Source organism: Aulostomus chinensis, chromosome 23 (assembly GCF_037954235.1).
Source record: "Aulostomus chinensis isolate RoL2024-O1b breed Wild chromosome 23, RoL_Achi_v1.0, whole genome shotgun sequence".
NCBI classification, from domain to species: Eukaryota; Metazoa; Chordata; class Actinopteri; order Syngnathiformes; family Aulostomidae; genus Aulostomus; species Aulostomus chinensis.
The window spans coordinates 13223688-13236136 of NC_141342.1; the positions used below are offsets into that span (position 1 = coordinate 13223688).

The window sequence follows — 12449 nt, forward strand, 5'->3', positions numbered from 1 at the left end:
ATAATCAGCCTTTTTCCATCATTCTGTGAGCAAACATGATCATTTGATTTTATGTTGCACACAGCTCAAGTCTGAAAAGCATGACACAGTGAGGGGAGTTGGTTCCATGTTCGAGTGGTCAGACTGCAGCCTGTGGCTTTTTCACCTAACAGCTCGCTGATGCATCCTCTTCAATTACTCCCTCCAATATTTCACTTTCACGTCAAAAATTGCTGTTTTGTTTTGAAAATGGATTTTTGATTAACGATAATGGTGAGCACGAACCTCACTGACAAACATTTTACGTTTCCTTTCTACTTCATAATAAAAGTCAACCTGCATTCTAACAGTTAAATGCATTTCATATGAGGCTGCTGCATTACATTGGTTTGCAACAGCAGTACCTTTGACACCCAACTTGTTCAGCCATCATAAGTGCAACTATGAAGGCTTTCATTAGTGGGTCATATCACCACTGTGTCACCTCATTGAGCAACATATAGTGACTTAAATGATATTTGTTTTGTTGCAAGCTTTTGAGATTTTAAATCAATTGTGTAAATAAGTGCCAGAAATAAATTATTTCAGAGCACACACACACAACTAATCAATAACAGGGCTAATAACTAGTTTGAGTACTCCAAGTGTACTGATGCTGATAACGAAAGCTACTGCCTTCCTCAATCATTACCTTGTAGAAAGCCAGCATTGTCACAGGCAGGCTGCTGCGGCGGATGTGCCCCTGGTTTAGCTGAGAGAGGCTGGGGCTGAGGCAGGGACTGTGACCAGGGCTGGAACGAGTGCTTGGACTGCATCTGCCACTGTGGATACAGTCAGTGTTTGAATGGGTGTCTCGGCTGGCGAGGGTGCAGGGGAAGTTGGTGCTGCCTACATTCACACCCTCGCCACTGATGTCAAGCTGGCACAAAGATCCTTCTGAACCAGGCATGGGAGGTAATTTATTAGTTATTCCATCGATTCCTTTACCAACCAACTGCTCTGTATAAACATTTTCTTCTTCGCTCAGGTTTGAGCTGTAATCAAAACAGTCGTACTCCCTGTCCAAAATTGTCCCTTTCCCACTATCACATGACAACTTCCTGTAAAAGAGGAGAGAGGGGCTACTCCGCTGTTTGGACTGCCACAGTTGGTCAGGGTATCGCTGTAATTCCCGGCTGTCATTTGAGCGTCTGGCATCTCTGCTGGGCCTGGATGGAGGTGTAGCATGCTGAGCCAAAACTACAGTCCCGACCTGGGTTTGATTTTCTTCAGTAGCCATTGTGTCTCCGTTCGTCGTCACACTTTGTTTGTTCCGCTACGGCTCTGAAAAGAAGCCAAAAGCAAGTGAAATTGAATCCAAGAGTATTTGATATAAATATTTCCACTACAACCAATGAGTGATGAAAGCGTCAGTAACATCTGCCTCGACTCCAAACATCGGAGAGTCAATTTCTTTCATCTAAATTAGTGGCGCCATAGACCAGCAAAAGGAAATTAAATTTGCAAAGGAAATGAACTTTGTGGGCTTACCGTGTATAGAGATAGTATTATTGCGTTTACAGCTGGTCTCCATGAACAATGATTTGTTTCTCTGAATGCATCATGTAAATTGCTCTCCCATAAAAATCAGAACCTTCATTGTGATGGATTGAATGATTGAATAATAGCATGATTTGCAGGTGAAGCCTCCATACAATAGGGACGCACGGGTTCTTAAATTCTGCACCACTACTTACACTGATGTTTAAAATAATAATTTAGCCAATACCGATGTGTTGTTTATCACGTATTTGTTAATCTTTGTTCTATTTTGTCTCAAAGAAACAACAAAAACATTGTTAAAAAAATTGACTAAATTAGTCTTTTAGCCCTTTATCACACCATATTTGAGAATAAATTCAGACCTACACATTTCTCAAACCACATCTTATACAGCTTTTCACGAGAACATATGAACACTGGCCAGAACCAATTGTGAATGTCATCATATATGTTGAGTGCTGGTAGTCAACAATAATTACTGCTTTAAACATCATAAATCATCAGTATCACATCTAAGTTTTAAAATTATTTCAGACTTACTTTGATAAGCATACAAATGCCACTCAGGTGATGCCAAAAAGGAGCCCTACGCTTCCCGCTCCATTTCAGCCTGCCATCATGGATGTAAGCCTTGTCCTGTGGCAAATAATAACTTCAGTGTCCGGTAACAAGACAGTAAGTCCATACAGAGTGTGCTCTGAGTGTTGTGGAAACAGAAGCTTGTGCAGCTGTACAAACCACGAGATAGAGGAACACGGAGGTGACCCTGGAGGACTGAGGAATTTCCTTGATAGTATGGTTCACAGTGGCAGCCTACATGCTATGTGTGTAGCCTGCGTGCACTTGCACTGATTGGTCCCGACATGCATCTGTGGCATAGTTATCCACATACAGGTCCTGAGAGAAAAACAGAAGTGGCACAAGTCATTATTTTACCCTGGTATTCATCATCGTGCATAGCTTTTTTTTAAAAAATATAATAATGTACATTTGCCAATTACGTGTCATTTCAGTACCTTCAAAATACATAACACAGTCAGTCTACGGGTAAGCTAATTTTACAAAAAAAAGGAACATGATCGGAAAAAAATTAGGAACACATAATTCATTGTACTAGAATTACAACATGCCAGTTTTGCCTCATTGTCTTCTTTCAACACATCAGCTTTCTTATCTCTAACGATTCATCTAAATCACTGCACAGTAAATGAGTCATTGTGACTGAAACAACTGAAACAACAAACACCATATCTGCGAAGGAGGGGATGAAAGAATGAAGGAACAACAATTGATACTTACAGTATCAATAACAACCAACTCTTCCTGAGAATAAAATGAGTGCCTTACTTCATGATAGTGTCTGAGGTGTAGGACTTAGTGTTGTGTGCTTCTTATAGACAAATAATGGTTTGGTGTATTCAAACTGTCTGTGATGTTGTGTCTTGGAGAATGTGGTTTACCAGCTTCACACCGATGTGAAAGACTTCTGATGAAAACAAGTTTAAAGGAGGGACAAAAACCTATTCCAGAAAGTAAGTACTGCGTGTGTGTGGGTGTGTGTATGGACGAGTGTGAGTCTTTTCACTGTAATGAGAGATAAATGTAACAACAGGAATTACATACATAACTGTTACAGTATTTGAGATACACCCATCCTCCAACACACACACACACACACACACACAATCATTATCTTATCAGGTAAGGTACTACCTTTTTTATTTTGATATTGTCTTGAGTTTTTAAATAAGACATTAATAAATAACAACAAGAGTTTATTCAAACTGAAATACATACTGACCCATAATATGCACAAATATCATAGTAATTGTAGGGTTCTGGTATCGTCCTGGTGGTCAGTGATGAATACATTAAATAAAAAAGAGCCCAAAACCTCATAATTAAATAGACTGTGGCCCCTCAATTCTCTGCCAAAGTATGTGGTCAATTGTGAGTAATGAAAGAAAGGAAAAGTCCGAAAAGTGTTTGCTAAGCTCATTGATTTTGAAGGGATGAAGACGACGAGTGCTCCGTTTATACGCTGGTAATGACATCTAGCCCTCATCAGACTTCTACTACTTTGCAGCTTAGTTCTCACCCTCTCTGCAAAAACAGGTAACTTTCCACGATAGGACATTCTGCATTGCTTGATTTGTGATCTTTCTGTGTAATGCCAGAGCCCCCAAAAAAAAAAAAAAAAAACTGTTCCATGAACTGAAGATGACACTTTGAATCCAGCGCGACACCAAAGGCACATTTTACAAGCAAGAAATTCCTGTATCAAACAACATGATTGTTTTTACTTGATACTGAAACAAGTTTCAAGAGAATAAACCACCTCTGCTTTTAAAAATCTAATAAAAATGTGGAAAAAGTAGGCCAAAAGCTGCCAACGTTTTACACAAAAACTACCAGAGAAACTGGATCTAATTTAATTGTACTTTTTTTATACAAGCATGAACTTGCAGGTTTATGCTGTCACACATTAATTAAAAGCAATCAAAATTATTATTCCATATTAGTATTGAATCTGAATAGCCCTTTGGCTTGTCCAACCCAAAATCTAGTGAATGCATTGTAGCAATTATGTTTGTTTGAGTAGGATTTCTCAAATGATGTCACTCTACTTCTTCTGCACACTAAGTTCCAGTCTAATAACTTCATTGTGTCAGTTGCACAATCATGCTTAGCTGGAACTGTAACGTCTGGGAGCAGCTTGACTGAAGCTATACTGCAGCTGACTAAGAGCAGAAACACTTCACACTTCAGACAAAATATGACCATGTGAGACGACGTCCACCTTAATTAAGTGGATAAATTCAAGTCCATTTTCAGGAACCATCATCAGCAATCATGACGGATTACATTTTTGGAATTCACTTTTCTTTGGTGTGCTGAGGGCGCTCCCGCACCTAGAACAGGAAGGATCTCAGGTGCATGTGTCACAGTGAACAAACAGGTCAAACGAGTTATTCCAAACATTGTCAAATCATACGAAACCAATTTTTACATCGTCACAACATGTTTGAATGCACCTTTTCTGGTGTCTTTATCTTTCCAACCTAATAATGAACTAATGTTTCACCATCTGTTACAGGTTTTTTTTTTTCAGCAGCCCGTTGCACACATATCTCATTCCTCTTGCCTAAAATCCCAAATCAATGCCAGAATATAAATGTTTGGCATTACTTGCACTGAGCTGAGGTGTGGTAAGGCGGGCATAATTAGCCTGGAAGTCTGCGCAACCACAGCAAGTGGGTGGAACTGAGAGACACAAAGGTGCATCACAGCAGAATGTGCAGCAGCAGAATGTGCAGCAGCAGATGCTGAGCGTCTCATCAATGCTGAGATCATTTCAGGACACATACTGACACCTGAGACATTTCAGGGAATGAACTTTTCCAATTTGGGATCTGAAGGGCGGTAGCTTTAAATACTGAAGCCATGTGCTTAGAGGCATGATAGACATCTGTGTTTGCCATCCAGCTAATTGAGATACACTCTCAAATTAGCAACAGGATAAAATTTCCATACCATGTACTCAAATAAAGGCATGTGATGCAATTGTGCTCCTAATTTGGAGGTTTCCTCTGTGGCCGCACACCTTTAGAAATCACATAAATTGTGAATTAATGGTAAAGAAATAAGCCAGCTCACAAAACAATGTAACTAAACAGTAAACACACACTAGGGAGCTGTGGATAATGAAAGAGACTCCAACACACAACCAGGCACAGTGAATTGTAGTTCAAAGTAGCTTGTGTTATCAGCTGAACTGTGACCCTGTGGCGGCAAAAGCAAATTGTTCTTTCAGGCAAAATCTCAGCCTTGGGCCAACACTACAAACAGGCAGGCATGTGCACGCACACACACACACACACACACACACACACACACACACACACACGCATGCATGCATACACACACACACACAAACACACAACCAGGTCACACAGATTGACAAGTGCACTGACCAAGAAACCTCCTAAATCACTTCTGCTTCATATAGTCCAGTACTCCTGACAAAATGCTTGAATAAGACCCAGTTATGTAATTTCATGACAATACCGTCATTTAATGTCTTTGCATCTTTTTCAAATCACATTCTCCGTTCTCCTGGTCGTTCAGGAGTCCACTCACCGCTGAGCAAGTGTGTATGAAAGAATGACACCGTCAGGCTTCCATTTCAGGAGCCCATCAGTGTGTTTATGATTCATAAATCACTATATGTATCATTCAACCTGACATTTATAGAGCAAAACTTCAGTAAACGTCTTTATTTCCTTACAGGTATTATTTGTAAATGTTTCAGTTACAAAGGAGGTATTGTATATCTATTGCTCTACTACAGAAGGATTCTCTGCGCTTGTGTACCTGTGTTTGTTTGGTATCGCAATAAGCTTTCATCTGATCATTTGATGACTTTATTACCGAGTTGGACACAGGACATGTTTATATGAATAAAAAGCCAGTCATTCCACCTCCATTGTCAGCAGGACCCGGCCCTTCCATGACTCCACTGATGTTAAATGTGCTCATTACACCTGCAGTAAAGCTGGGTGACAACTACAGCAAGTGTGCAAGCAGCAAAACCAAAGATCACCCAACTGACCCATCCAAACTAACTAGAATCTGTACCAGTTAGTGTAAATAAAAAATGTAGATTTTTTTTTTATTTAAGGCAGACAATGCTCAGTATTATAACTTATATAATTACTGTACCTGTAACTGCATAATGAAAACGATTTTTTACTTTAATCATTCCGACAGCATATGCATGATATCTTGTCTTGGGTGAAAAGGAAGCAAAAAGGAACAAATCAGAAATCTTTAATAAATCTGTACTACGGTGAATCTAATCTTTCCATCATGGAGGAAATATACAATATCAATGGAAGTCAACATCATTCCTTTCTAAACACAGTAGCTTTGGGGGTGTTTTGTTGCCCTTTCTGTTCCCGCTGCCCTAGCAATTGGATCATTAATCTGTGATTTTGAAGAAGCCCAATGGGATGATACGAAAACAGTGGAGCTGATAGCCACTTGTTTGTATACTTCAATAACAGCATGGGACAATTGTTTAAAGTACTAAACAACCGTACATTTGGACAGACATCCGTCTAGACATTGTGCTTTAGCAGAAAACCATTAGCCACACTTTGCATTCAGATTCAAATATTCCCATGCCGCTGTAAATTGAAACACATGTTGATGAATGCATAAGGGGGATGATCTCAGCACCTCTGACAGCGCTGCAGAAACTGCTTATAATCCGAATCAGATGGTACAGCAACTGAAATAACACTTTGTGTTAATTGTTGCCACATTTTATGTCAAGTTTATTCTTCTGAGCTCCTGCATATCAGTTGAAACAATGTAGCGTTCATATTGTTTCCGAACAAAGTTACACCACGGAATTGGTTATGATTTCACAAGATAATGCATCTATGGTAGATCACAACATCAAACTGAAGGAAAAACAAAACAAGCAGCTATCATGCTTCATACTCTGTGTTCTGCATTGTTGTGTCTGCCTCACAGTTTGACAACTGAGGTTAAACAACCTACAATAGGGCTGCGCAATTAATTGAAATTTACATGGAATCAGATTTGGCTCACCGCAAATTTCAAAATCCAGGAAGCCGCAATAGTTGTTAAATGCTAATTATGTGTCAAAATACCATTCTGAGTTAAACACTGCGGTGCTGCAGAAAGGCTCTTCCTTCACATTGTATTCTACGGGCTTAAGAAAATGTGCTGCTGGAAACAGATCACCGCAAAAATCCCATCATTAACATTTAAATGTTTACAGTGTAAATGAAATTAATGATGTAAAATTAACATTCCCTCTAAAGTTGCTCCTGCCATTTCGGTCAAAATAATCCCAACTGGATGTTTTTTTTTCAAAATTGTGCAGCCCTACAAAACAATGACGTGCAGGGACTTAACAGTGTGCCTCTTTAATATGCACACACATAAAAGGTAAATAAGGAATATGTTTATAACACCAGCTGTTTAAATTTAACAAAACACAGAACCTTATTGTCAGGTATCGGTTAACAACATATATTATAGTATTCAAATCTTGCCCTACCCCTCGTCAACACCTGCGACATGTCATGCATTATTGGAAGTTTTGGGTGGCATCTCATAGCCGTGAATCCAAAACCTCACCCATTGTTACACGACCAAAGATGACACCATGAGTGGGAGGGTGAACATCTAATTCAGTGGGGAAAAGAAAACTGCAGTGTGATGTCCGTGCTGCTTTGTTTTACTTGATGAGTAGGCAGATAGCTGTTAGCATGCTAGCTTCAACCCCACAGTAGATCAAGGTTTTGATTTTGAATTTAGATCTAATTTCAAAGTGCCCAATGTGATTTAATGGGTTTGGGTCTTGGAGCTGGAAGAGTTTTTGTAACCTTGTCCTAAACCATCGTTTATCCCCTCAGTGGGAGGCCTTCCCTTTCACGTAACAGCCTTTTTGTAATGTTCATTCATGGGGGATTATTTCACAACTCATCCAAACAATGACTCATGGCTTGGTATGTGATTAGATCCAACTTTGCAGGCAGTACAGGGAGGTAATACCCTGATCAGTGAGGTAGTAATTGCGCGTTGTTGATAATAACCTCAACCCTTTTATAACATTTTGTCTAAGAAGCTGATCAAAGTGCAAGACAGAAGAAACATCTGTGCTCCTTCCAACTACGCTGAAAACCCTTTATCCTCCTGATCCTCCACAACACTTCACTCTGATTCAATTGGATCTTTAACATTCCACCACCATAATCAGCAGGTCAGGGAGAAAAGGAATCCCCCTCTCTATTGTGTGGGGGAGAAAGCTATGGTGTGCGACAACAATGGAGTGACGCTCTGACCAATGTCATACATCTGCAAGCAAAATAGCAACTGTGCGCGTCTTCCACAAGAACATCTCTTCAGTCACAACAGATACATGTAGTTGAAGGTGAAGAGACAACTTTGCTCAGCTATTTTGGTCCAGAGGAGTGAACTTAAACACAAAGGACATTTCAGCCTACATAATGTAGCATTCCATCACTTGAAACTCAAAACTAAGTAAAAATGACTTACGTCGTTTACATTTTGTGTACTGCAATTTAGTCAAATTGTTGTGGGTTTTGATATTTGTTGGATTCCTGAATAAAATAAAAGTGTTGGAAGTTAGTTTCATTATGTTTGCTGCATCAATCTACCGTAGAAACGTAAACTCTCCTGTCTTTACCCTTGAACTGGTCACAGATTCATCCGTCTATTTCACCAGACATGAGTCAACCATGATACCCATCTTAATGTTGCTCAAAAAAACTAAACAAAAAAAACAACAACAACACTTGATGCCACATAAACAATCCAACATGAACTGTTTCCAGGTACAGTATGTGCAGGAAAATCATGTCAGTACTTTTTTTAGTGGCAGCTGCCACGGAGGGAGAAGTAAAAATGTCCTGTGACAGAACAGGTTATGCACCCTGTCCGGATGGCCCACACAGTACCAGAGCACACTGATGAGTTTTTTTCAGACTCTGGAGGACATAAGACATGAATGAAGATCTAGAAATAAACCGATAACATTGAAGCATCTGTCCACTGAGCAGTGTTCTTTCAAACAGAGCTATTTAAACCACCCGGGGACCACCACCACCCTCTTCAAAAGAGAAAAGACACATCATATGACCACAATGGGATCACATTCCTTGACCTGGTCACCATTGAGAAGAAGGTGACCAAGGTGACCAAGGTTACCATGCGATGTCAAGACTGATTTGACCTGGAGAAGAAGAGCGAGGTCAAAAAACGTATGCTTGGAGTAGAAGGGGAGATCCAATAGTAAATCCTTGTCTATATCCAATTTTTATTTAAAAGGAAACGTAAAACAATCTCCAGCTGTTTATGTAGTCACCACTTTGACCACATACAAAAAAAAAAATCCTGATGGATCGATGTGGTTATTTTCATCTCTGTTCCATCACTTTTATCCAAACAGTTGGTCAGTTGATTGACTTTTTTTCCAATTCCATTTTTTGCTTAACAAAGTAAAATGATTATTGTCTCATATTCCGTTTCAGAAAGGTAGGTCAGTCTGGAGCAAAATAAGTATAATTATGATTCTTGCTGTAATCGAGCAGACCTGCTTGCTGGAGTGTGTTCATGGCACGTGTGGTAAACTTTTAGGAAGCTGTTTATTGCCTTTCTTGTAAGCTACTGTTCATATTTACAAAACGGTGCATTGGCTAGATACATAAAACTAGTTTCGTCTTTCATTGAGAACTTGTTTCGTCTTTCATTGAGAACTTGTTTATTGCCTACGACTAATGAATTTGACACTGAGGACGCACAATGTTGGATCTTTTTTACCGCTACCCAATATCCAAATCGCTAATATTCACCAATGCTAAGAAAATCTGAACAGAAACACTGAATTTCAAAAGTAAAGTTTCTTTATTCCTAAAACATTAGGAAACATCTCTACGTCCAATATTTACATCGCACTATGTTTCCTCATGGTTGTTTCCTTATTACCATCAACAAAGATACTTCAGCAAAACGATACCAATACACATCCATCCATCAATTTTCTTCCCCTTATCCGAGGTCAGGTCGGAGGGGCAGCAGCCTAAGCAGAGAGACCCAGACTTCCTTCTCCATGACTACTTCGTCCAGCTCCTCACACGGGATCCCGAGGTGTTCTCAGGTCAACTGAAAGACACAGTCTCTCCAATGTGTCCTGGGTCTTCCCCGAGGCCTCCTGACCAGATCCTCGAGCCACCTCATCTGACTCCTCTTGATGTGAAGGAGCAGTGGCTCTACTCTGTCTCTAAGGGAAAACCCAGCTGGCCTCCAGAGGAAACTCAGTTCAGCCACTTGGACCCACGATATCATCCTTTCGGTCATTACCCAAAACTCATGACTGGAGGTGACGGTAGGAATGTAGAATGACCAGTAAATTGAGAGCTTTGTTATTTCGCTCAGCTCCCTCTTCACCACAACAGACCGATGCAGAGTCCGCATCACTGTAGATGCTGCACCAATCCGCCTGTCCATCTCACGATCCATCTTCCCCTCACTCATGAACAAGACCCCAAGGTACTACAACTCCTCCACTTGGGGTAGGGTGTCATCTCAACCCAGAGATGGCACCCTGCCCTCGGACACACTCAGCTGCGAACTGATCAAGTGAGAGCTGAAGGTCATTGCCTGATGAAGCCAGCAGGACTACATCGTCCGCAAAAAGCAGAGAACCAATCCTGCAGCCATTTAACCGTAAGCTCACCCTCACACACTGGCTGTGCCAAGAGATTCTGTCCATAAAAGTTATGAACAGAATCGAGCGATGCTGCAGAGTCATGTCAACCAAGATGCCCCGCAGCATCCAGGGCCTTGAGGAACTCTGGACCGATCTCATCCACCCCAGGGGCCCTGCCACCAAGGAGCTTTTTGACCACCTCTGCAAACTCAGCCACAGAGACAGGAAAGCCCACTATAGAGTCCCCAGGCACTGCTTCCTCATTGGAAGACATGTTGGTGGGATTAAGGAGGTCTTCAAAGTATTCCCCCAGCGGTCCAACATCTCAAGTCAAGGTCAGCAGCACGCCATCCGCACCATACACAGTGTTGAAAGTGCAACAACCCCCCTTCCCCAGAGACAGCTGATGGTGGTCCAGAATCTCTTTGAAACTATCCGTAAGTCGTTCTACATGGCCTCGCTGAACTCCTCCCATGTCCGAGTTTTTGCCTCAGCAACCGCCAAAATCTCAGACCGCTTGGTCGGCCAGTACCTATCAACTGTTTCTGGCTTGAGCGAAACGATACGAGTACAAAAATGGAAAATAATATTAGGTTTGCATTTTTGAGTTCAGAAAACCTGAGTTCAGGTGTAGAAATCAATCTGACGTATGATCTGCACAGTGGAGAAGCTTTCACTCCAAAACCCACATTTCATCTGCTGAGCAGTACATTTTACAGAGGAAAGACTAGCTAGTGTACCTACGTGAACGTGGCAGATTAAAAAAAGAATGTCTTTGCCGTTATTAACTGAAAAGAAGGCATGTATATTTTTGGGATGACTGTGAAATTCTGGGCTGCTAATTATTGTTTGGCCAATAGCTGACATTATTGACATTTGTTTTTTTTTCTTTGCGTTTTGCTCATACGGATGGTGGAAAGTACCTCTGTTTATTATTACTTTAATATTAGCACATAAGCATTGCCAACTGATATCTGCACATGGTTATTTTTACCACAGTTGACAATGTTATTGGCCAATACTCATACGCAGAGCATGTTACATTTTTTTGATGAGGACCTGAAATGAATCATGTGGCTTTGGCAAGGTGAGTCCCCACGTAACAAGAACTAGCTGTGTTCATACGTATTAGTCCTGGTCGGACAACAGGGTCAAACTGGCAAAAGTTGTGTTAATCAGCTGAATCATCCATGTAACTCGTGTTTTAAATTAATAAAGAGGAAATGTGAGCCTACACACCCTAAAAATGTCTAAGTACCAAGTTTATGGAATTGATTAACTCTGATTCATGAAGAACCAGCAAATGAATTCTGAGGACGCTGCAGACGTGAACATAATTGCAGAGTTCAGCAAGATTACAACCCTAAAGAAAGAGTAAATCGACAAAAAAACAACCTGTAAACTGCTGCAGGTTGCCTTTATTTTTGACACTGGCAGGCTGAGAGAGGCTGGTAGAACGGGGGAAGAACAGAACAGACTTTTCATGCAACGAGACCTGGAGAACATATGGCTTTGATTAGAGGGCAGGGCAGAGAGAGACGCCAGTGGAAACTGTACAGAAAGAGAGAGAGGCTTTGTGCGTGTGTGTGTGTGTGTGTGTGTGTGTAGAGAGAGAAAGAGAGAGAGACAACAGACAGAGAAGGCTGACTCAAGAAGGGGG

General features: G+C 40.8%; 1 protein-coding gene across 2 annotated transcripts in view; it reads right to left on the minus strand.

Moving 5' to 3' along the window:
• plce1 (phospholipase C, epsilon 1) overlaps positions 1–12449 on the minus strand; it is a 79017-nt gene that overhangs the window by 64880 nt on the left and 1688 nt on the right. For both annotated transcript variants that reach the window (XM_086195309.1, XM_086195308.1), the window contains exons 2-4: positions 2260–2418; positions 2062–2157; positions 671–1302 (exon numbers count right to left, since the gene is read on the minus strand). In XM_086195309.1, coding sequence (XP_086051435.1) covers positions 671–1258 — 588 coding nt within the window. In that variant the 5' untranslated portion in view covers positions 1259–1302; positions 2062–2157; positions 2260–2418. The remainder of the gene's footprint in view (positions 1–670; positions 1303–2061; positions 2158–2259; positions 2419–12449) is intronic.